Below are 24,424 nucleotides of genomic sequence, written 5' to 3' on the forward strand. Positions count from 1 at the left end.
TTCCGATTCCCTCTGTTTTAATGGATCTTTAAAGAGGTCAGAGTCAATGCGAGAGCTGGGATCAATGCTATCCTGTTGCTGCTGCCTTTTCATGGAGTCATTTGACATCTGTACTTTATTGATGCGCAAAGCAGCTCTATTATCTCTGGCTTTTTGCTGGGGAAAGATTAAAAATGTAGTTAGTCTTATTTACTTCTGCTAAGTGTGAACACTGCATCTGTTATTCCTACAGAACCAAACTATTTGTATAGCCTGTTTTAATCACACGCATGCTTGTGAAAACTAAATTATGCACTTTAAAAGGAATTTCAAACTGAAAATACTTCATCTCTATAGAAATTCTGTGTTTAACATACATGGAAAGAACTAAGGAGTTATTAGCAGTAGAGGTTTTCTATACATTAGGAGTGTCTGTTCAGGTACTGTGCTGTGCCAAGAAAGGTTGAATCCCACCAGCTTACCTTTCAAATCACATATTGGTGTGATCTGCAACCTGAAGACATGAGCACAGCAGATGATGCTTGGATCAATAAAGGCCACTAATGTGGAGAACTTCAATGACAAGAAAAGTACAGTCTACTCCATTAAATAGTCTCTATAGATCTCAGTCTGTGTTAAGTTAGCAATATAAACATAGGATATGGGCCTATGGATCGGGAAAAATTGGAGGGAAGAACAGCAATTCCTCCTCAATGAGGCATTTTACAGCCACACTGACACTTTAAAGCATCTAATGGAAGTTTCAAAGAGTCTGTTTTACCACCAATCTAGGATGTGGTTCCTTTGCTGAATCAAACCATCACATCTTCTTTTTCACAATTTTATTTGCAGTTGTCAAGTAGGGGTTGCCTAGCAGAAAAGGCTTCAATCTTTCCCCTCCAACAATGAAACAGTGACATGGATAAGAGCACTAGTGTCACAGCAGCAGAAAAATTAGCGTCCTTTTCCCCTATAAGTGATGGGATTGTGCATACTAGGGAAAGTAAAAAGACTACAGTGAAAATTTACTAACACTTTACTGAATTTCATTTCTAAGGTAGTCTTTACTCATCCCCACCAAGTGCATCTCCCTTAGGAGCGGTACCACAGCAGTTTCTTGTGTGCACAATGCCAGGAACACTAGCAACAGCTGAATGGCAAGAGTACATGGACTGTAACTTCTCTGAGGAAATAACTGCTTCTTGCTACGTAAATATTCATGTGTGCATGTGTGCACATTTGCATGCGCCCTCCTCCTGAACATGAAGGACATAATTTTTGCAGCTGCTTTATAGATATCCATGAGGAGAATAGGACAGCCTTTATTAAGAGCAATGAAAAATAAAAAAATCAGTAATAGAAATAATTGTAAAGTTATAAATGCCTGGATAAAAATCCATCCGTGTAAGTGAAGAGTATCTTATAAATACTACACAGAAGGAATCACTAAGATCAAATACAACATGGAGAAAACGACACAGAGGGCCAAAAGTGCTGAAGTTATAGGCCTGAATAAAAAGCAGAATAATGATTATGCCTCGGTGTTACAAAGAAGACAATACAGAATGATTCTTTCAAGTGGAAAGAGGTTCAGAAAGATCAAGAACTCCACTTCTGACATTGAGTTTGGGGTAATAATTTATCCTGTAGAAGCTGTCAGAGAGACAGGAGGATTTTTAATTTGGACAGTAGGACATGATGCTGGTACTGTTAACGTCTGAGCCATCAACATACATGGGAATCAGACTTGCTTACTAATAGGACTGTATTAAAACAGTGCAGATGGGTGGGAGGCTAGGAGACTGAAAACATAACTCTGCGACATCCACAGAAATCTACAAAGTGAGAATGATCATCCAATTGCTGTTGTGAAGAAACAAATAAAAGATGAGAACCAGAAGAGAATGGAGATTAACAGGAAATTAACGAAGAGCACATTTGCTAACAATGGCTGGGAAGGTCAAAAAGAATGAAACTAATATAGGTTCTGAGATTTGGATGTGGACAGGTTTCAACAAGAGGTTTCAAAAGAGCACAAGGGTACTCTTTGAATGGCAGAAGTTCTACGGAATGCAATCAATGACCACATAACCCCAGACAGCTACTACAAATACATGTGTTCACGTGACTCGGATGTGAAGAAGGTGAAAGGTTTTGGAGAGAAAAATGAGTCCTTCACACTCCCAACAACATGAAAGATATCAAAACAGCTTCCACCACAAAGCACCAGAAGAGAGTAAGTGACAAAGAGGAACAGAACACAGGCGTAGAAGATGAGGAAAGTAGGGATGTAAGCACTGACAACTCTGGAATGGTTAGTTCAACGGGTGAAATATTTCAGCAACTCTAATGGGGCAAAAGAGTGAGAGGGGAAAATGAAGGAGAGGAAGGTCACATAATGATTTGTTATTATCCTTCTGAAGAAACTGGTGAGATCCTGTGCAGAAAGAGACAGAGCAAGTAAGATTGAGGTGTGAATCAAATGTAGCAGAGGCAGTGGGAACCACAAATGTTCTCATCTCAGCTGATGTCTTTGGATTGCACAGTAACTGATATAGTTTATTCCAAAACTGAAAAGCAAAGAAAATAGGTACAAGTATTCAGAGTAGATGTTAAATTCAAAGGCATTCTTGGAGTAAGTGAACTTTCACTAACCCTTAACTTATTTTAACTTATTTTAAAAAAAGAAAATGAAAACCTTATAGATGAAATATATATTTGCTGGAAGTAGGGAATGTAGGTTTAATTTATTTTAAAAAAAGAAAATTAAAACCTTATAGATGAAATTTATGTTTGCTGGAAGTAGGGAATGCAGGTGGTAGTTGTCCTTACCACATATGGAGCCCTTTCCTGTGAGCTTGCTTTCCTCCACAGTTTAGCAATCTGCTTCACTCTTGTAGCCCAGTCTGCAACCAAAAAATGCATTAATACACAAGGCTTTGGTAAGTCCATTTTACATGCTTTCAAATCAAGACGCATAAATTGCTACAAAATATTTAACTACGTTCAGTAAATCACTCACCTGGGAATTCTTCCTTTAGGTTAGGGAAGTTGATATTTGTATAGAGAACAGGTGCTACTGTTGCCATCTCACCCAAAGCTTCTTCTTTTTCCCACTTAAGAGTGCTTCTCTGAGCATTGGACATCGTATCACCTTCACCTTCCAAAGGTGGAGCAGATGGTGCCCATGAGTTGTTCGGATCACTTACCATTGGATTGAATGCTGGATTCTTATCCCTGATAAATCAGAAAAGTGTTTTGTTTTATAGATAGATTGCTCTCAATAGAAAAAACAAACAAACAAACAAAAAAATTAAAAAAACCCAATTAGCAAAGTACTTATTCTGTTTGCTATTTCAGTAGTGAACAGACTGCAAGAATACAGAAGTTTTTGTAGTGGCTGTCAAGAACTAAGTAGTTAAATACTAATAATAAGTATTGGTAACAACACCACCCCCCAAGTGATACCTGCTAAACAATGGATGTTTTTTACTTCCCATCTTGACTTACCTGGTATCAGTATATGGTTGCTGTGTAATGGGAGAGAAAGTGCCCAGTCCACCTCCAGCAGTCAAAGCTGTATGAGGGAGATGAGGGTTAGGGCCAATCAGACCATTCATAAGGGGCACTCTTGGAAACGCATTCTCTCCTGGAAAGAAGTTTAAATTACTGTTTTAAAGGTTGACTACTTTTAAGGTAGAGGTGGAAGTTTTCAGTGAAGAAATGATGTCTCATCTAATGAAAACCTAATCGCTTTAAAATTTTATAGTACTGACCTTAAGTTTTTGGAAAAGATTTTAGATGAGTTTACAATGCTTCCCTACAAACTTAAGGGATTCTTTTCTACTGTATCACACCCCCGCACAGATTTTTTTTTTTTCTTGTCTGAAAAATCAGTTTTTTTAAAATGGATTCTCAAAACTTTTGCAGTAGCCCACGCTACGGTATTGCACTTAATATTGAGGTGTATTCTTAAGGGCTAATGGTCTGTCGTATTTGTTATACCCAGATCCAAGCAGCAGGGATGGAAAAGGTTGTTTTCAGTCCTTGCAGAATTATCATTAGCCACCTGAATTAAACATCTCCTCTTCTGAGACTTCTGAGCAGTGTACCGAAGTAAGCCTCATTATCTGCTAACTCCCTAATTTGTAACCAATGAAACAGATAAATCTAGTCAAATGAGCATCAGCATTTTCTAATTAAATGGCCCGCCTAGCAGCACGAAGGCAGCAAATTTTATTTATTTGATTACAGTATTAGGCAAATGTGGCACAGGCAGATTCATTCCAGCAGATGGCCTTTGCAGATGTTCCTGCATAGAATTAACACTGGCCTTTGCATCCCTGTCACTTAAGTGCAATTATAACTGTTGTCCCAGTATTTTCTTAAAAGCACAGAAGTAGCTCAGGAATTAGACGCATCTGTAGGGTGACACTGTATCATTCTCTCATGTTTTAGGAGACTGTCTTCTGATCTATAGATTACATGCATTATGCAGCAAGTATAGTTTGGATGAAATTAACTCAAAATTTCAGAGACCGTGAAATTATAGCTGCTAAATATGAATTATAAGGTAACTGTGAAGACCTGGCAAACATACAGGATGGAGAGTCAGGCCTCTGGTTTGTCCTGTAGGATCATATGTCTTTATGAAAAGATAGCATTAATTTATTTTGAAATTGCTGAAACTTGATGCAAGCTTCCCCATTGCTGAAGCATTTATCTCACAGAAACAGGCGGATCATTACACCGTAACTGAACCAAATTATAAATCTAAAACTTTGTAATTGTGGCAGCTCCCACAGGGAGAAGTTAAACAATCTTACAGAGCTCAAACACTGAAGTTATCTCCAAGTACTCAAGTAACTGGGAAACAGGCAATGACATCTACACTATCTTTTGCTTTAAATCACCTCATTATTTGCTTTGAACTCTCTCCTTTCTAAGACTTTTTGAAGTCTTTCCTTTTTACAGAAATTCATCCAACTAGGAAACCAATCATTTTTCTTCTTACAATTAATTCACAGGTGAAATCAATTTGCATACTACTTTTCATAGTATCAGTATAACAAAATGGGCACTCTTTACGTGAGCTCAGGGAAAACTGACTAGAGGTGATGCCTGATGAGAAAAGAGTGCATTTAATTATGCTCATACACACTGCTAAAAAAAAAGAGAGAGTAACGCTCTACTGGTAACAACAATAAACAAAATCAATCTGTCCCTTGCTTTCAATATAAGAGCAAGAATATGCTGTATCAGCTCATGATAATTTTATAGTTTATTTTCTTTGTTACTACTAATCTCCCAGATACATTTCAAAATTACTTAGCCTTCTCTTTGTTATTTGTACAGGACTAGCTAATATGTTAAAATGAATTCTTAAAGGAAATTAAGATTCAGTAAATCACTGTTCTACAGACTATTTCCATATCCTTGAGGAGGTTCTCAAAAGGAATTAAAGAGTAAAGTCAGAAGAGAACACATGCTTCATCACAGACAAATTTCAAAACTACAGAAGTGTCAGCTAAAATAAAAGCTCCAATATGTCAGAAAAATCTACAATAACTGTCCTTTTCTATTAGCAATATTTCTGTGCACGTTAATCACATATTCCCTTTGGAACAGATTTAGAATAATGTTTCCTAAATTAACAACGGCAGATTCCACAATTTAACAATAGCAGAAAGCGAGGCATGTCCCACTTTCACAACAGTATTTAAAAGATGCACAACTCTCCTGACCAGGCTGCTGTTCTTAAAAGTAACAAAGGAACATACCTTGACTGTGCAAAGACATAAGCTGTGGTGGAGGTGGGGGCTGTGGCAAAGGAGCTGGCTGTGTGGTTGCTGGACTTAATACAGCTGTGAACAAATCTTCAACATCCTTTCCTCCTAGCTCTGCAAAAACACCATGCATGAGTTGGCTGGCATTGTTTACAAACTATATTTTATAAAAGGCAACAAGGATTAGAACACATACCTGGGATTTTGTACAGTTTGCCAAGAATAGCACCTGGACAAAGTAAAGACAACACAGAATGAGTAACATCAAAAGATGCAATAAAATTAATTCCGCAACCAAGTCTGAATAGGTATGTTACAATACACAGATAAGTAATTTGAGAAAAAAAGAGAACATTTCTGCATAAGTTTTCTAGAAGACCAAGATCAAAGACAAAAAAAATTACCATCTGTGACCATTTTGTCTAGTTCTGGACTGAGGATTCCATCCAACTGTTCTTCACTCAATGGCCGTGAACTCTGGTTGACATTCGGCTGAGGCAGAGAAGAAGGATCATCAGAGATGGGACCAATATCCAATCCAGCTGAAGGAAGAAGGAATATTAAGTTAGACATAAACAGTAAAATTTATTGGTATAAAGAGCATGAAATTCTTTTTTTCCCTAGAGCTGAGCTATCAACTAAACCAAGACTTTCCAAGATTTGAAAAGTAAGGCAAAACAAGACATTCATTAGAAAAAGTAAACAAAACCACCCACTATTTACCTCCAGTTTACTGTATTGCTTGAGGAATGTTAATTGAATAGAACGCAACTGGAAGAATGGGAAATAAGACTACTGAGTTTAGGTACAGGATGTTTTTGAGTGTATGGTTCTCAGTATACAGTTCCACTGTAATTATTTTTCACATTTTAAAAAACAATCACACCAACAATCAATATGGTTCATCCTCAGGTACCTTAAGGTTCACCTCAAATCTTCTCACAATATTACATTAAACATCTACTGAAGTGCTGTTGAAGCGTAGTCAGTATCAAACAAGTTACAGCAGTTTCTGTTTCAAAAATAACTACTCCGTATTTTGGCTCACATCAGGCAAAGGGATTTTCTGGTACTGAGAAAACGTAACTTACTACATAGAATTCCTAACATCCTTTGTAAGTCAATAAATCTCTCAGATGAGAAAGATCTTTGAAAAAAAAGAACTACACACTTCAGTATTTAAAATGTATTTCTGTGTTAGATACCAAATAAAAACAAATTTAAAATAATGAAACATGCCATTCTACTCATTGTCAACCTGTGTTTTACATAAAGTGATGAATCATCATCCAGTGGAAACAAAAAGATTGATGTTGACTGCTTTATTCATGCTTTAATATACTCACATTGTTAAAATGCTTGTAATTTACAAAAGATACCATTATGATAAAAACTACACACTACTAGTACAAGTAATATTAAAATTAGCAGTGGGAGCAAGAAAATGCATGATCTTGCATCATGAAATGCAAAAACTCAGGTTTTTAAAAGCTGTAAGCAAAACTTTATGCAATACTCTTAAATGCAGAGTGCAGAGTTTACAGGTCGTGTTAGACTCAAACACCACAGAAAGAGTGGAAAATGAAGGCATGAAATAGTGACACAGTAAAGGAGTACTAGTTTCTACACATGCAGTTCTTTCAGCTAAAACCACTAGGAAAGATGACTACTTCTAACCACGGATCATCCATTGTTTAGTTTCTTACCAAATGGGGAAGGTGAGTTCTCAACCTGGAAAGTGCATAAATCAAGACCTACAGGACCCAAACCAGATAAAATGGATGATTATAACATGAAAACAAAAAAAAGTAAAGAAAAAGCTGCATGCTGAAAAAGCTACGCAGGTATGACAGACAACGGCAGCTACATTTTATTCTCTCTTAAGCAGCAAAGCAAAGAGCCAAGTAAAATAAAATGTTGAAAAGGCTGAAGATTTTTTTTTGCTAGAAGGCAACAAAATAATCTCAAACCAAGGTATTCTTAAGGTATGAAAATTGTATCTGAAATCACCTAGAGCATAACCTATAATACAACAAAGACATCTATAATAAAGAGAAAAAAAGAAAACAAATACCGGAGAGACCTTATAAAAATACATACCCGAATGATCTCCAGACTTTACCAAATCATCAGAAAGTATTCCAAGAATATCATCATCAGTGTTTAAGACCTCAGAAAGATCAGCTAAAGGATCGTCGGTGCTACCTGTGTAAGATGAAACAAATAAAATCAACCAGTCGTGGCATTTATACATGACTCTGGTGATGTACTATAGCTTGAGCTATAAACTCAAACACAGATTTACCAGCTATAAGAGTCTTCTACAGTGTGTTATGTACTGCAAGTCACTCTGGGGTGAGAGACTGTGCGGACTACTCATCCCCTCCCGTTCAGTACTGTGGCTACCTTCACATGCTCACGTTGTTTAGTATTTTCTCCAATACAGTAAAAGTGATAACAGAATCAGTCATGTGGAAGAAAGACTGGATGATTTTAGGGGGAAAAAATCCCCAAGATCTAGTGAGAACTTGCAACCTCTAAGACATAAAGGTCTATAAAGTCAATAAATATGTTTTATAAAAGACACACATCACAGCAAATCAAGGGAATATTAAAAAAAAAAAAAAGGTAAGAAAGTGATCCAGGTACTTCTCTTACCAGCACCATCTTGCTTAAGACTACAGAGTAACCAGTTACTACACCCTGATAGGGAAGTAAAATGTTTAAAGTAAGAAGCAGTAGCAAGTAAATGGAAATTGGACATGCTATATTCAAGATCAGAAGAAATCCTGAAGAAGAAAGAACAGCCGGAGGCAGAAATGTCATGTTTGCTTGTTGTCTAGGAAAAACTGGCCTGGTCCTAGCAATAAATTGTTTAATATTAAATAATAAAATCTGGATATGATTATCTTCTTGACATCCAATTCATTAGAGAGAAATGACTCCAAATGGTCCATGTGGTTTTATTAACTAGTTTTTTAGGACTACTACAGATGTGCAACATTTGAAGAAAATTGTCTGACAAAGAAATATAAGTTGAGAAAAATGTTTTTCAGAAAAACTGTAGACTATCATGACTATACGAGCAATTGTTGCAAGACCAATGAATCATGATGAGATGGTAAAATATACAAATACACATATAATTAAACAGAGAAAAGGGATTAATACAAATCATGCAATGTACAATGTGGAAAACAAAGATGGGCAGGTTGAAGAGACACCAGGAAGTTGAAGAGCAAACACATTTCATAGATACACAGGTTATCTTTCCCACTGTTACAACCCAACTGCCCCAGGAAAGTATTTCTAGCCTAACTGAGAGGCCTGGTGCCAAGTATTTACTTATATCATGAGGCTACTTTCCAAGCTGCTAAATTTTACAGTGATTTAAATTTTCCTTCTGCTGTTTTTCAGAGACAACCCAGGGAGAAAAAAGCCCTTATGAAGGGAGCACCGAGACTCTGTTAGCAGCCTTTAATTCTTCTGTAGTATTTTATGTGATGGTGTTTTTCTCCACAGCCCTTACTAATATGCTTGGGAACGGTCTCTAAAAATTCAGCTTCTAATTTGAATATAAATATATTGAATAAGTAGCTAGAAAGAGCTCAGGTGGAAAGATGTAACTGAAGAGTTTACCACCCGTAGCTACAAACTGGCCGTCAATAAATTCAGGCTTCAAATTAGAGTGCTCCTAACTATCAAGGCATTCAGACTCGGTAATGGCCTTCTGATGACATTCATAGGTTGGAAAAAAGCTACCTGCTTTCGAAATGGAGCTTGTTGAGTCTTTAAAAAGGCTGAGCGGTGGTGATATCAGAGGGCTAGACTCTAGAATCCCTAAGTCTCATATAAGACATCTAATCTAAAGCATATTTTTATATTTTTCTTCTATTTTTTTCCTCATTTTAATTCCATGTGTGCTAGATATTATCTTGGTAACAACTAAATCACTTCAGTCAGCTGCTTCAGATCAGAATCAATAGCTGGTTGACATCTGCTGCCAAACAAATAGCTCAATACTGCTCATTAATTTGACTCTTTCAGAATGGAGATGAAAACTAAGACAAAGCAAAAAGGAAAATAATTTGCTTGTAATGCTGGATCTCTTAAGACAGCACAGTTCTACTGCTACCTCATGATCCTGACTCCTCCAATGCATTTACTTCTATTTTTTTATGAAGTTCTAAAATAACAGAAACGCCTCTCCCAAAGCTGCAGCCACCCTAAGATGTTTAATGACTCAATAAGATATCTAGTTATAAAATGGCCCAGCAGCATTTGAATCAGTTGCACAGAGACTCAGATGACTCCTCTCCTTTTGTCTAGCAAGAATTTCTTTAGCATTCTCTGGAGACCCTACTTGAAGAGATTACTTTTTTAGCATCCCTAGAAAAAATACACTGAATTCAAACTAATTCAAACTACTTCAAACTAAAGGAAAGACCACATTGTCAGAGCCTTCCCAGAACACACCTCACCAAATCGCTGCTTTTTCATCAGAGACCCCCAGGTCAAGAAACTCAAAAGAGATGCGGACAGTCCTTAGACGGCTCAGGATGCAATCACCACCTTCAGCTTTACCCATGAACAGTCAGGGAGACGCTGGGGATCTCGTGCTCCATGTTCCCAGTGAGCCAGCCTTCGCACTCTGCTCTAGCATTGTCTTGGAAATTATTTTAAGGGTTGGTCTCATGCAGAATACAGCGCGCAGTGTGCCACACGTTATAAAAACACAGGAAAGGTGAGTCTTGTAACTGAAAACAAAAACTGCAATCTCTTTGCCTGACAAAAATCAGGACTGGGAGCCTAAAGCTCACTTCAGTCACTGCTACTAGAAATTAGTAGTAAACAAAGGACTCAAAAAATCTGCTTCTGGCCGGTCTTGCCAATCCCCATCACTACCACAATCTTGTCTAGCAAAAGCTTCAGCTACCCTTAACCAAGCTCTAAGAATAAATAGTCACAGAATGTGTCACTGAAATGCACTGTCAGTTCATGAGCAGACCGAACACATCACTCCAACTCCATAGCAGTCCCATGCACATGTTGAAAAGCAAAGCAGATAGGATAACTTCTTTAGTGCTTGAGAGCTCTTTGGAACATGAACAAGTATATCTAACCCTTAATCCTGGGATTAAACAAGTGGAGCTGCCAAGAGAAGAACGTTTTCCTTCTGGAAAAGACCTATCCAGTTAAACAAGGACTCTCACAAGAGTGAGTAAACCTTGTGAGAAATGGCGGTACTGTAGGAAAATAACAAGAGTCAGTAACAACAGAGTCCTACAGCCACTCAGTGCAGTGAATAAAGCAGTTCCTGTTGTTCCTGTTCCAAAGCTGTATCGAAACAATGAATATATCACAGGTGTTCTGGGACACCGTTCTCACCTCCAGCTCCTCTGCAATACCAGCCAGAAGGGAAGCTGTGACTGTTGCTAGCTCAGCAGTTAGCCGATTTACCAGGGTCTCCACCACTCAAAATGAATCTGCATCTCTTTACACAGGTGGATGCTATTGTGGAAATAACTGTCTCCCACAAAGTCACAGTGAAAGAGTTAAGAAAAACTGCACTGGAACTGATCAATACTGGCAGATGACTTCACCCACTGGCTCTCCAGCTACAACAAACAGCTCTGTCTGGACACAATTTTGGCTGGAAATCTGAACAGTTGAGAGACAATTGTTGAAAACGCTCCTATGGTCAGAAAGCACTGTCCTTTGTCTCTCATATATAAAATGGGCAAGACAGTAGGTTATGCACTAAAACCATTGCTAGTGATTTATTTATTAATAGCCACCTTGTTATGATTTATTTCTGAATAAAAAGAAGATGGTATGACAAGAGTTTTACAACGTTGCTTATTCATAAAGAACAGGTTTTTTAAAAATTCCTTTCAAACTCTGGCAAAATAAAACATTAAATCAACACCAAGTTCATCAATTTCTAAAACCTCACACTACCATAATACATGAACATTAGTGACTTTCATCTTGCAGTTGGATAGGCCAGCAAAGACTTCTGAATCTGTATTTCTCTGGCTTCAAAAGCATGCTGGGGTGAAAAAAAAGTCTATGTGCGCTTATCTTCTTGTAGTGTTGGAACCAATGAAATACAGACTTGAAACAATCCATTTGCAGTGGTTTCCCCTTCAGGGGAAGTTACCTTTTGCATTCCCTATTACTCACAATTTCAACTGTATAAGAATCAACGTTTAATTATAATGTAGCCTTTTGCTTTTCATTAGCAGATTTTCATCGAGTAACAATCACAAATAAGCAACCTTTCTTCAAATGACTCTCTGGACACGGGGAACTATATCAATGCGTGTAAATGCTTTTAGATGGATAAACTTGTGAGCTGAACACAAGTCACAAATTAACTAATATACACAAGAAACAGTAACAGTTTTTTAAAAAGACGGAATGGTAAGACACCTCTAGCTAACAGCCTATACTACAAGACACAGAGAAAAAAATAATTTGGAGGGCATAGTTTCCACTTTTAATTGCTCCTTTGTGTGAAGCTGCCCTGTCAGCAGCACTTCACAACCCTCTAGCTATTTGCAAAACTCTCAGCAGTAACTTCAGTAAGGTTTTGCAATAGCAAAAGCAAAAGATTGCCTAGGGGCTACAAACTGTACCTGGAAAGGGCACTCATGTTCAGAAAGGACATGGTGAACCAAAAATTCCGAGGAGACTGGCAACCTAAAATAATCTAAAACATTAAAGAAAATAAAAATTGGATGATATTCATCCAACTAATATTCACTAGACTACTAAAAATATCTTTTAGAGTTTTTTTGCCACCTTCTATAATGGATCTGTATGCTTATTCTTACACAGAATTAATTTTCATGGATTTTACAGATATGGACGTTACAGTCAAGGAGTTTCAGATTTGCATTAAGTGCCAATTGTTGTGCCATCCACTGCTCTTTCTGACAGAGCTGGAGCCCTCGAGCTGAATACCACTGATTATTATTAACCTCACAAGGACAGTTAATATACAGGATGTTGAAAAATCGATTAGATAAACATTGTGAGAAAAGTGGAAAAAGAGTGGAAAAGCCCCAGTTGCAACAATAAAATCAAACTACTGAACTATCACTAACTTTAGCTTTCTATACCTTGAGGTCCCAGTTTTGCCTGAGCTGGAGTGGAGGTTGAGCTAAGAAGGGGGTCAGATGAAGGATCCAGGAAATTGGTGGTCAGATTTGTTTTACATGAGAGTGGAAGTGATTCTTCAGGTAAATTATCTAGGCTCATCTTGTTTTGTCTACTGGTATCTAGTAGGTCTTTCCCAAAGAAAGCTTCCTGCAAAGAAGACAAAATGATTCAATGTAGGAAGAACACTGTATCTATTGAAAAAGCTGTGTAAACTACAAAGTTAAAATTAAAAGCCAATGATTACTAGAAATATAAAAACATAATCTCAGTCTCACATGCCTTCCAGTATGGTCGTATCTTTTCCAGGCTATGAGGTGTGTATACAGTGGGTAACAACTTACCTGAGGTAGCTACATTTTTATTTTATGATTAAATTCACATCTTAAATTATATAGAAGAGCTACAACCTTCTTATATATATGGCTCAGAGAGCGTACCAATACAGCGTTATTATATATCACAAGTTTTTCAGTATTTAAAATATTTCTCCTTGCACAAAAACGAGAGCTGAAGAAGGGGAGTATTACTGAGCAATTTGATGAAGGCCACACAAGAAGTTTATGAAAAACATGCAAACACACTGTTGTCCAAATTCTAAAATGACCATACACTGTGTTTCAGTCAGCACAAAATCATTCTTATATCGAATTGCAGTAACAAAACACCTGCAGAAGTTTAATTTACAGTAGTATCTTTTAAAATATTATAGTAACAGCTACCACTCACCTAAGCCTGAGTATTCAGTAATTTGCCAACAACCTATCAAATTTTCAAGCCAATTTTTATTCATTACATAAGAACTTTTGCTGATTTCAAGTAGTCTTTAAAATCTTGATTTAAAATACAGCTGCTAAAAATAAAGCTAAAGATAGATTTTTCAGTTTTCGTTATTCCAAAATGAGCAAAAGAAGAACCTAAGAAATACTCAATGTTTTACAGGAGTAAAACATGCAATAAGAAAAAAAATTTATCCATATTAATTCATAGGAAATGTTGCTTAAGTATTCTCTTTCCAACTCGCTTCCCCACTTATGAAATACAAATTATTTTCAGACAGAGATTGTTCTGCCTCTCTGTCAATTCTTTGTTTTCAATTCCAATACAGTCTATGTCATGAAGTTTGGTGAACACCTACAAGATAACAGAAGTTTTCATTAAAAAGGTGGCTGAGAAGAACAGCAAGCCAAATAATGTTCTCAGTGAGAGACATACATAAACCAGTCAGTTTATAAACTGGTTGAAGGTAGGTGAGTTGCTCAATCACCATTAATATTCTGGTTATTACCCACGACTGCTACCTCTTACCTGCTAGGGACATCACAGAATTAATGGAGGGGAAAGAGCAGAGATTATTGTGGAAGGGAGATGCAGGGTATATAAACCCACAAAACTGTAGGAAAGTAAACTTCCCCTATCAAATCATGTTCTATAATCTTCAGAAAAGAAAAACTAGTACCTTGAGGAATGGCATGATCAGGATAAGACATCCTACAGAGCTGAATGCTGAAAATGCCGTGTGTTGGTTCAGAGAGAAAAGAAAGGCTTCTTTCCCCTCCCACCTCTCTCTCAGAACAAGAACAGATCTATACATTGAGAAATAACACCAGATGACTGCAGACTTAACATAATATACAGCCTCCTGTACAAACCTATGAACATTCTTTACAGAACACCCATTTCAATTGAATGATAAACTGGGAACTGGAAAAGAAACACTAATGGTTTAAATGAACTATGAATCAACATACATAAAGATCAGGTTTTTAAATGGATTTACACAAGAAGTATACTGATAGCTTTACCTGCAAGTAGGCAGGAAAGGTTTCTTCAAGTTTATTTTTCTTTTTTCTGTAACGCTTTTTTATTTTCTCAGTACTTTCAGAAGCTGGGGTAGACTCCTCAACTGGAGTGTCTGGCAGCTGTTCTGTCCAACCTAAAAAGTAACATTGAGGCACAAATAAATAAAATACTCAGTATCTTGTTCTAAAGGTACAGTGGCAGTGTACCTACTGTACCTTGCTACCTATCTGAGCACATGGGTTTACTGAATATCACTCTAGGAGTATTCTAAAGGTGGCTTTTATCTAGCCAGCTGTGAACTGCCACCTGATCATCTGGGCTCTGGCAACAAGAAATACCGTATGTGATACCAGTCACATCGCTACCTTGCTGTACCTCACTGGCTGAAGACAGACCTTTTAACTTTCATATCTCCAAGGCACCTCAGAATTTGGTAATTTGAGAGAAACTATAGGTGCTGTTCAACCAGATAGTTGAAAGATTAATTCCACTGAAGTAGCATCTCCAAAATCATCAATGTTGAGTTACACATTAATCATCTTTTTTTTTTATACACTGATTTTTCTCAAGTAAAAAAAATTTTTTTTTAAATCTGAGAAAAGACTATCGTATAAAGAATGAACAAGCTAGAAAAAGGAATCTACAAAGAAGCCCTTCAAGAAAAATTACACATTTATTCAGCTATGACATTCCAAAGCAGCACTGTTTTTTCTAATAAACACAAAAGCTCACAGCGCTCATCAATCATTCAGTATTTTATTTCAACAGACCAGGGAAAACACCGTAGGTAAAAGCAGAATTTATAAAGTCCTGCTACCTGGGAAGTTACTTAAGAAACTATATTATTGTGGTAGTAAAATCAGCTATGCTTTCTAGCATAGTAATCTCTTGTACCATATTCAGAGGACAGCGAGTAGAACGAGGCTCAGCGTGACCTCTGCATTGTGCGAGTGAGCTTTTGCAGAGAAAGGAGGTGGAACATGATGAGTAGCAAAAAACTTGGTAAGGCTGAGGAGTATCGGCAGCTGAGAAGCAGGCTCTCAGCAAGTTATGATGATTTAAAACATACAAAGATTTTCTGAGTTATTTTTTTCTTACCAAGCAATTGTGCCTGAGCAGACAAAAAGAAGTTCAAACTTTTAACTGACAAATACTTGTTTAAGAATACTGCTTTTTTAACAATATGCATTGTACTGTTACCCAGAATGGGGAATTAACATTTTAGTCAATTTTTATTTTACTTAAAGGAGCTGATCTCTATAGAAATGAAAAACTTTAAAGAAAAATTTTCAGTACTACCAGAAACAATGTAGTATATTACACTGAAATAATATTTACAAAGCAGAAAAACATAGCTGTAGCACTAATATTAAAGAGAAAGCAAGCACTACTTCTGAATAGGGGACCTAGATACAATACTGGGTTGCATTGATAAAAGAAACATTTGTTGGCTTCATGAAGTAGTTCTACAAATGCAAGCAAGGAGACCATTTAACTATTAGTTTTTAACACTGCCTGGATGCTGTAGCAAAGATCCAGTCTTCCACCACACTGTATAATATACAGCAAGAGACTGATCTGGCTCTAGAAAGGTTAAAACCAGATAGGAGGTAACAATAGGAGAAATCAAATGCAAGAGTGTTCTAACTGAGATGGTATCAGCCAACCTTTAGAAACAGCTGCCTCCTTCTATTGACAGGAAACAGGCTCTGAACTCAACATATTCGACATCTCATCTTAATGATACCTCAGTATTTTCTAGATTAGATAGTGCAAACAAATCCAGATAGATGAAATAATTTAGTCTAATCACACGTAGCAAGCAAGAGAACAAGGCCCATAAACAAAATCTGATTTCTTGTCAGGTGCCCAATCTACGAGCACCACAGTGTCAGAGGCATTAGAATGGCTTTGCTATGAGAAGAGAGACCAAACAGAGTAGCATTCTTCAGCCCTGGAAAAGACAACTGATGGGGGAATATGACACATGTTTAGAAAATCTCTCTATATTACAAATTAATATGGAATGATTTCTTTAAAAATCATCTTTCATAACATAAAATGCAAGGGTAGCTTACGAAACTCTCAGATATCCAGTTTAAAATAAGAAGGAATTATTGCTTCATGCAATAATAGTACATCATTGAACTCACTGATACAGGATTTTCCACAGCATAAACAAATACATAAAAATATCAGACACATTTGTGGAACTTGGAACACTGATGAATATCAAAATTGACGGTCCAGAAGATACCTCTGGATCAGGACTACATCTGGAGGAAGGTGTATCACAAAGAGGACTGCTCTAAATCTACCTCATTTTTTACATTTTTTTCTGTCTTCTACTGGTCAAAGCTAGGCTAAACAGAGCTCTGACACAATACAATGGTCCTTATAAACCTCACTGTTTATCTCCCTCAATAGCCTGCAATTCATTCTTTCAGTTTCTTTGTAAATCATGGGCTCTGCTGAAATTATAGGTATGTAGGAATGAGTATTTTCAGTTCAATTAATAAAGCCATCACGACAAACACAAAAAACCTTTTCCTTTGTAGCACATCTCCGGAAAGAATTGTATGTTGACAAGTTGCGTTATTTTTATTGCATTAAGCATGACCAAAAATTTAAAAACAAGTTTCTGCGCTTACCTTCATCTCTGCCAGGCAACTGCTCAGAAACAGATCCAGAAGAATCCTTCCTGGAGAGAGATCTTTTAGTCTTCCCCTGCCCTGTACGACTTCTCTGACGTACCATAAATCCACCAATACCTAACAAGGAAACAAAAATTCAGATATTGATTAATACTATGTTTCATAGTAAGAATGAGAGCCAAGACTATTCTGCAGGTAAAGGGGACTACTGCCACCTGTAGAGGACTAAGAATGAATCTGAGATACCTACGAAGTTTTCATTCAGTTTTACAAAATATTTCCGAATTTTAATGTCTTGGTGGGTATATATGTAATTATAAAAAAGGATTAGAATTTTAGGACTGTACAACATCCACAGGAAGTTCAAATCACCAAACCTGGCAACTTTCAGATATCACTTTTCCCCTCCCTTGGCAAGCTGATGAATTGCTAGAACTAGAAGTCAGACTAACTGAATGAAACCTACTAAAGAACCTTAAAGGACCATAAAAAAACCTCTACAAATTTCTCTAGAGAGCCCACTGCTCCAAATGACAGTAATAGAGAAGGACATACCACATAATAAAAAGATAATTAATCAACATCATATCATACTGTCTGAAATTCCAGAATCCTTCACTAGAGATTGACTGCAGTGCTCCTGATCCTTTACAGCTGGTGTGTATGTAGGTATGTATGTTTTAGGCATTGGAATGGGCTGCCCAGGGAGGTGGTGGAGTCACCATCCCTGGAGGTGTTTAAGAAAAGACTGGATGTGGCACTTAGTGCCATGGTCTAGTTGACATGGTGGTTGGTGTTGGGGCAAAGGTCAGGTTCGATGATCCCAGAGGTCTCTTCCAACCAAATCAATTCTGTGATACTGTACATGCATCAGATTCAGGCTTGTTTCATTTTTCAGGGAAATTATTGGCTGCAGAAAACTAATAGATGGTTGCTTCAACTCATGACCCAAAACCCCTCCCAGCAAATGAAACTCTCTCCTCTTTGAGGACCCAGCAGTAGAAGTAAGTGGCTTGTTGAGTTACATTACTTGTAGAGAAAAAGGAAACCTCTGTAAAGGGATGTGGGTTTGTACCACCATCTCGCCAGGGTAGGCTCATGATGGAAGGCAATATATGCATGGATATGACCTGCTGAGACAGGGTTCTTACACAGCAGTGTAGGAAATGGCATGGGGAGCATAAAAGGTGGTAGAGATCTGTTCAGCTACTGAGAGACAAGGAAGAGAAACTGGACCATGTCATAACTCCTGGTTCCTTTCCTTCCTTCACTGTATTACTTGCCTTCACCTCCGCAATTGTTTCACTGCCCCTGTTCTCCTCCCCTACTATCTTCATAATCAGAGGATATGGCCCGCTACAGCAAGCAGGATGGGTGTGACTGGCAAAAACAGTATTTGTGACTGCAAAGACTACAGTCAACTTCTTATCCACAGTAGTGGTAGGCCGCATAATGAAACACAGAACGAACCATGTTAACACAGATTCTGAGACATACCAAGGCGTGTGATACAGGGGCTCTTCAAAAAGCCAGGCAGTGTCTCAGCAGAGCTTATTATCTTGGGTTCAGCTTCAGCCCTAATGAATCAGAACTACTTCCTACGGAGTCACTTAGGTACCTCTAGCTTTTTCTGCCTGGAGACAGCTCAAGTGTTTCTGCACCCAGGACACAGTTAATCCACAGTCAAGATAATTAAGAGCTGACTGCACTAATAAATTAAAATAAATGAATTCATCCAATAACTGAATTCATTAAAATTCACTGCCAGAAGTAATCTGCAAATATTTAGTGAATTACTCTTATCAAGTATTTCAGAAAATAAGATACCTGCAAAAAGTTCTCTGAAATTCAGATATCGCCATATATATATACACACACACACATACACACACACACAAACTAGCCTTCATCAATTACATGAATACAGTACATTTTCCTATCAAGTTAAGAATACAAGGTATCGACCTGAACTACTAACCAGTAATTGACAGCATACTAAGAACAGGTGGACTGCTGAGTAGCAACCTTTGGAAATGTATTTCGGTAAAGGGACTAAAAATTATTTTAAACAGAGCAAGGGAAAAAAAAAAAAACTAAAATCAACAATTAGCAGTAGAATACTTCAGATTTCCATACTGTTTTCTAATCATTTTTTTTAATTATACAAGAAAAAAATGTTAAAAGAAACAAGGGACACACAATCATATAAATTATTGTATCCTACCAGGTCTATATGGTTTTCGCTTCCTTTTTTTAATCCCATCAGCTCCTTCTGGTACTTTGGTATCATCATCCACAGCTTCCCGTTCTGGGCTGGAATCTGATTTTCCATCACAATCCATAAGATCACCTTCTATAGAAAAGAAGCAATGGTAACTTTAGCTACAAAAGGGAAAGAAGGCATTTTTCCAAAATTTCTACATCTGACTGATTTCTGAGAAACTGATTGAGAATGACAGATTTTTTCAAAAGGGTGATAGATACTCATACTCTCTAAACACTTTCTGGAAACCCACTCCACTTATATACAAAGACTCAGTATATACATATATTTCCTGCGAGATGATGTCTACACAAAACCACAGAATTAATGCTACAGTTTCTATATGCAAATCTGAGAAATTTTTTGGTCCCCCTTTCAGAAGCCTGTACTATTGAATTTTCTAAGTGTCTGAGCAATTTCTAGCCAGATATCAAGAAATATGGATACAATTTACCATGCAATATACTTATTTTTATTGAGAAGACAGACTGAAAAACTGCAGCCTGCACTTGGAAGGTAATGTTTAATGACTCTTAGGTTAGAAGGTTCTTGACTTGAAGCTGTGTGACTGACTGAAAGCAGACTTATCTATGAAGAGGAATTTGACTTATATAATAGAAAATTCAGCCCAAAGGAATTACTCAGCCTTGAAGATGAAGACTGTAATTAGAGTTTATATTCTGTGGGAAAGCAAGGTAGAAACACATGTAAAGTATGATGGCATTAAAAAACCTTTGGTGTTGAACAGAGGAGTTCATTCCGTTTCTTATATCCCCAAAATGTCAATACAATCATGACCTTACATCTTGATTTTATTGTAAAGCTTTTGAAACATTAAATATACTCTTGCCCCTGAAAAGATATTGGAATTCTGATTCTGTGCTTTGCATTTATGTGTATAATTCTACATGGTCTAAAACCACATAGCTGTAAGATGAAGAAATACTGTCGTAACAGACAGAGCTGGACTCTTTCATACCACTTCTGCTGCGGTAGAACTACAACCCTTGCCCTTCCACAGGCTGGGTCACGAACCAGACTTTCCCATCAATGAAGACGTTTCTGACCTCTACCAACAAAGGTGGTGGCTTGGCAAAGGCAGTCCCACTGACCACCACAGCCAATTCCCTCCTCCTCTTAAGAGCATGGGTGAGCTCTCTTGGCAATGTGTCCACTTCTGGCAGAACAGAAACCTCCTTGAGTGCTAACGTGTCCTCCTACACAAAGCAGTATGCCGAATGCTGAACCCGACAGTGGTCCTTCCCATTTACTTACAAAGCATAGCTCTACACATAGTAGCAGAAAAGCCACATTAAGCATACCAAAGCTGAAGCTCCGAAAGCAAGTTGAACTTTCAACTGAACTTTAATGTGGAACGCCTGATAAAATGCCGACCCTGATGAAAGCCTACAGATGACATGGTAACAAAATTATCACAAGCTCAGTTCTCTCAGATACAGCCTCTTTTTTCCACCTGGAACTTTAGACTGGAAGTAAAGGTTATTCCTGTTTTCCTGGAATTACTACACTATGTTACTCCAATCAAAGCCATGGCAGAGTTTCGTTCGTCCTGATGCTCATACAAAAATTTCAGACGTTCAGAGAACGGGCACCGATCCACTCTACAGAGTACATGTAGATCTCCCAGGAAATCCAGCCAATCTACCATGTACACGTTGTGCCATTACCATCACATACATGAATGCGCTCTAACTCTCAAAAAAGGCAATGAAAGGTGATCAAAACTGAAATTAAAAGTCTGTGGAAGCTCGTACACGTTGTGCCATTACCATCACATATATGAATGTGCTCTAACTCTCAAAAAGGCAATGAAAGGTGACCAAAACTGAAATTAAAAGTCTGTGGAAGCTTTAACTCTCCCTTTCATACTCTGTTATTACATTTATGTATCTTGTTATCTAGTTGAAAAGGGATACCTATAAAAGTCAACACGAGATAATGAAGTTAGACAAAGTTATATCAAAAACAGGCACACATTTGTAAAAGTAAAGATGACTAACCACTGAAAAAGAACAACAAAGGAAGTGGTTAACTCTCTATCTTGATGCCTTCAAACCAAAAGCAAAACCTTTTTTGCTTTCAACAACCCACCTGATGGACTATATGAAAGTATGAGATGAAATTTAAGAGTCAGTGTAACGCTAGGATAATGTACCAAACCCTGCAAATACTGAAGGAAATGAAAGAAAACCTAGTTAACTGTTTTAAAGGTTATAAACAAATCAAGGGAAGCTATTACAAAAAAAATACACTTCTAGTCAACAGCAGATGGTAAGAATGTGCTAATCAAACAATGGGAGTAATACTTATATCAACAAGTTAACACTGAAACTGCACTGATGGTAAAACCACCCAGTTACCTCAAGTACACTCTCTGTATCTAAAAAAAGCTTCTTAGGACATTTAATCTGATTAACAACCAGGCAATGTTGCATAAACAGAAAGCACTTTAGATGGTGGTGAGCTGGGGTGGCTATGTTCCTCTCCTAACAGACACCTGCATGACTAATGCAGTGACTTTCACACCTGCCATTTAAGTAAGCCTTTCCCCAGGCCATGGATTAACACCTATTCTACCAACACACTTACTAGGACTTACAGCCAGATGGTGGCAAAGAGGACAGGAAAATGGTATTGGACCAGGCTGGTTGCCGTTTCTACTGTTGAAGAGCAGGGATTTGAAGAGTGGGGCGGGCTGCTCCTACGTGCTTTTCCCACTCTCATCTCCCACCTTTGGTCCCCTCTGGCTGGGGCTGCTGCGCTTGCTCAGCTGCGGGGGAAGCAGGTGAGACAAGTACTGGCGGCCCTGGGATGCGTGGAACTTCGCTCCATGCCTAGACTTGTGATGGAAGGACCTCTCCCAAGGGCTTCTACCATTGACTGAAATGTTATCCCCATGCACAGGGACATGTTTGGGTAGGCAAGCACTAGTCCAGATCCCTTCATCTCTCATCAGCCTTGGAGGCCACAAAATAACTGTTAAATTTTCCCATTCCCTCCATGCTACATGGATATCCCATCCTGGAACCTGAAATCCTTTGGTAGGTCTCTACATACAGCATCATCTACTTGAAATAGAGCAACACCCAGAACTGACTTTCAAACTCCAATTCTGTCTTAAATTCTACTTTGGAGATGCTGACAAACAAAATGTTCATTTCGTCTACAGAAATACAAGGAAATTGCTTTTTTTTCCTCAGACTCTCAGGTCAGCCCACCTGACTTCTTTCAGAAAAAAAGAAATACTCTCAGCAAAGAGCTTTTTACTCCACTTTCCCCTTTGTTTTAAATACCAGCTTTACACTGGCCTAGATGTTGCTTTGCTGAGCCAACGTTCCCACTTTCAAACAGCATTTGCACTAAACTTGAGAGCCTCAAAATACACTTTTACTCAGTGAGTGCACAACATTTCCCACAGGTAACCCAAGGATTAGACAAAAAGCCAACTCATATTTCCAGTGTTGCCAGCCTTAGAAAGGTGAGTTTCCTATAGGATGGATGACCCACAAACAGGACAAGAAAAATCCCTGAAATGGACAACAATGAGCCATAACTATTGTTCAAGTAACTTCCATAAAGCATTCTGTACAGAACATACGAGTATCAGTACAATAAAAACTCCCAGGGATATTTGCAATATACACATGTACTGCAAGACTCCAAGACACAAGACATGCTAAAAGTAGCCTGCTACCTCTACTGTCATCCATCTCTCCATCTCTCGAGTGTTCTGACTGGACATCTGGGGGTGTCTGAAGTACAGCCACACTGTTCTGATTTATAATCTTCAGTTTAAGCTTTGGTTTCGTCCGTTTTCTTCTCGGTACTGTAACAGTTAGGCTCTGTAACTGAGACATGCCGGATTCTGTCAAGCAGACTCCATCCTGGGTATATGTCTTCGGTGGGTCTATAAAAGTTAAATGAATCATAACAGCAATATAAAACTCTTTAATTTAGAAGTCTTAGATTTTTAGGAATAGCACTTCTAAGAGTTAATAATCCACATGTATGGAGCTGATTCATGAGTGAGGAAACTGGTATAAATAAAACAGAGATATCTGATACTGTCTTACACATTACAGTTACAGTTTTATAATTTAGAGTCTGATGTCAAATCCAGCAACAATCCATTATATTGCTACAAAAAAAAACTTACGTCAAGGACTCATTAGAGAGAATGATTTGACTATGGAAACTGGTGCTTTGCAGGGTATTTCTGTACTCACAGAATACTGTGCAAGTCTTACTTTAGGTCCCTGTTGCTTATTGGCCAAGGCCCTTGTTCAGCCCTCAGCACTGTACCTTCATCTCATTAATGACTTTATGCCTCCCAGAACTCTTGGTAACTCAGGCAAGTTATTAGCTCTATTTTATAGGCAGACAAAAACCAAGTTATAACAAGTGAGCTGCTCAAGACCAAGTTGGAAATTGTGGGTGGAACTGAAGTCTCCCAAGATCCGTAAGACTGCTTCCTCCTCAAACTGTTACACGTCAATTGAGTCTACTGATAAACTCTACCATTCCTTAATTCACCACATAGAAAGGCACTGTCACCTCTGCGAGGGCCCTGCAAGCGCAGGTTTGGGATGTTTCAGGGAATTACCAAATAATGAAGAGGCTGCAATGATGCTTCTGCCCTTTGGAGCAAATAAATAATGTTTTGATAAGACAGTTTTTGAAAACATATAAACATCTGCTGTGGTTTAACCCCAGCCAGTGACTAAGCACCACGCAGCTGCTCGCTCACTCCTCCC

The 24,424-nt window shown here is 37.9% G+C and overlaps 1 protein-coding gene across 1 annotated transcript in view; it reads right to left on the minus strand.

Moving 5' to 3' along the window:
- LOC104166867 (histone-lysine N-methyltransferase 2C-like) overlaps positions 1-24,424 on the minus strand; it is a 120,859-nt gene that overhangs the window by 33,937 nt on the left and 62,498 nt on the right. The window contains 13 exon segments of the mRNA XM_009706995.1: positions 1-156; positions 2,812-2,885; positions 3,002-3,216; positions 3,490-3,628; positions 5,766-5,879; positions 5,962-5,994; positions 6,170-6,307; positions 7,866-7,970; positions 12,893-13,079; positions 14,735-14,865; positions 17,384-17,503; positions 19,611-19,739; positions 23,365-23,577. The exon segment at positions 1-156 is cut by the window's left edge and continues 24 nt beyond it. Coding sequence (XP_009705297.1) covers positions 1-156; positions 2,812-2,885; positions 3,002-3,216; positions 3,490-3,628; positions 5,766-5,879; positions 5,962-5,994; positions 6,170-6,307; positions 7,866-7,970; positions 12,893-13,079; positions 14,735-14,865; positions 17,384-17,503; positions 19,611-19,739; positions 23,365-23,577 — 1,754 coding nt within the window.

This window comes from Cariama cristata, unplaced genomic scaffold, assembly GCF_000690535.1.
Source record: "Cariama cristata isolate BGI_N322 unplaced genomic scaffold, ASM69053v1 scaffold9930, whole genome shotgun sequence".
Classification (NCBI taxonomy): domain Eukaryota; kingdom Metazoa; phylum Chordata; class Aves; order Cariamiformes; family Cariamidae; genus Cariama; species Cariama cristata.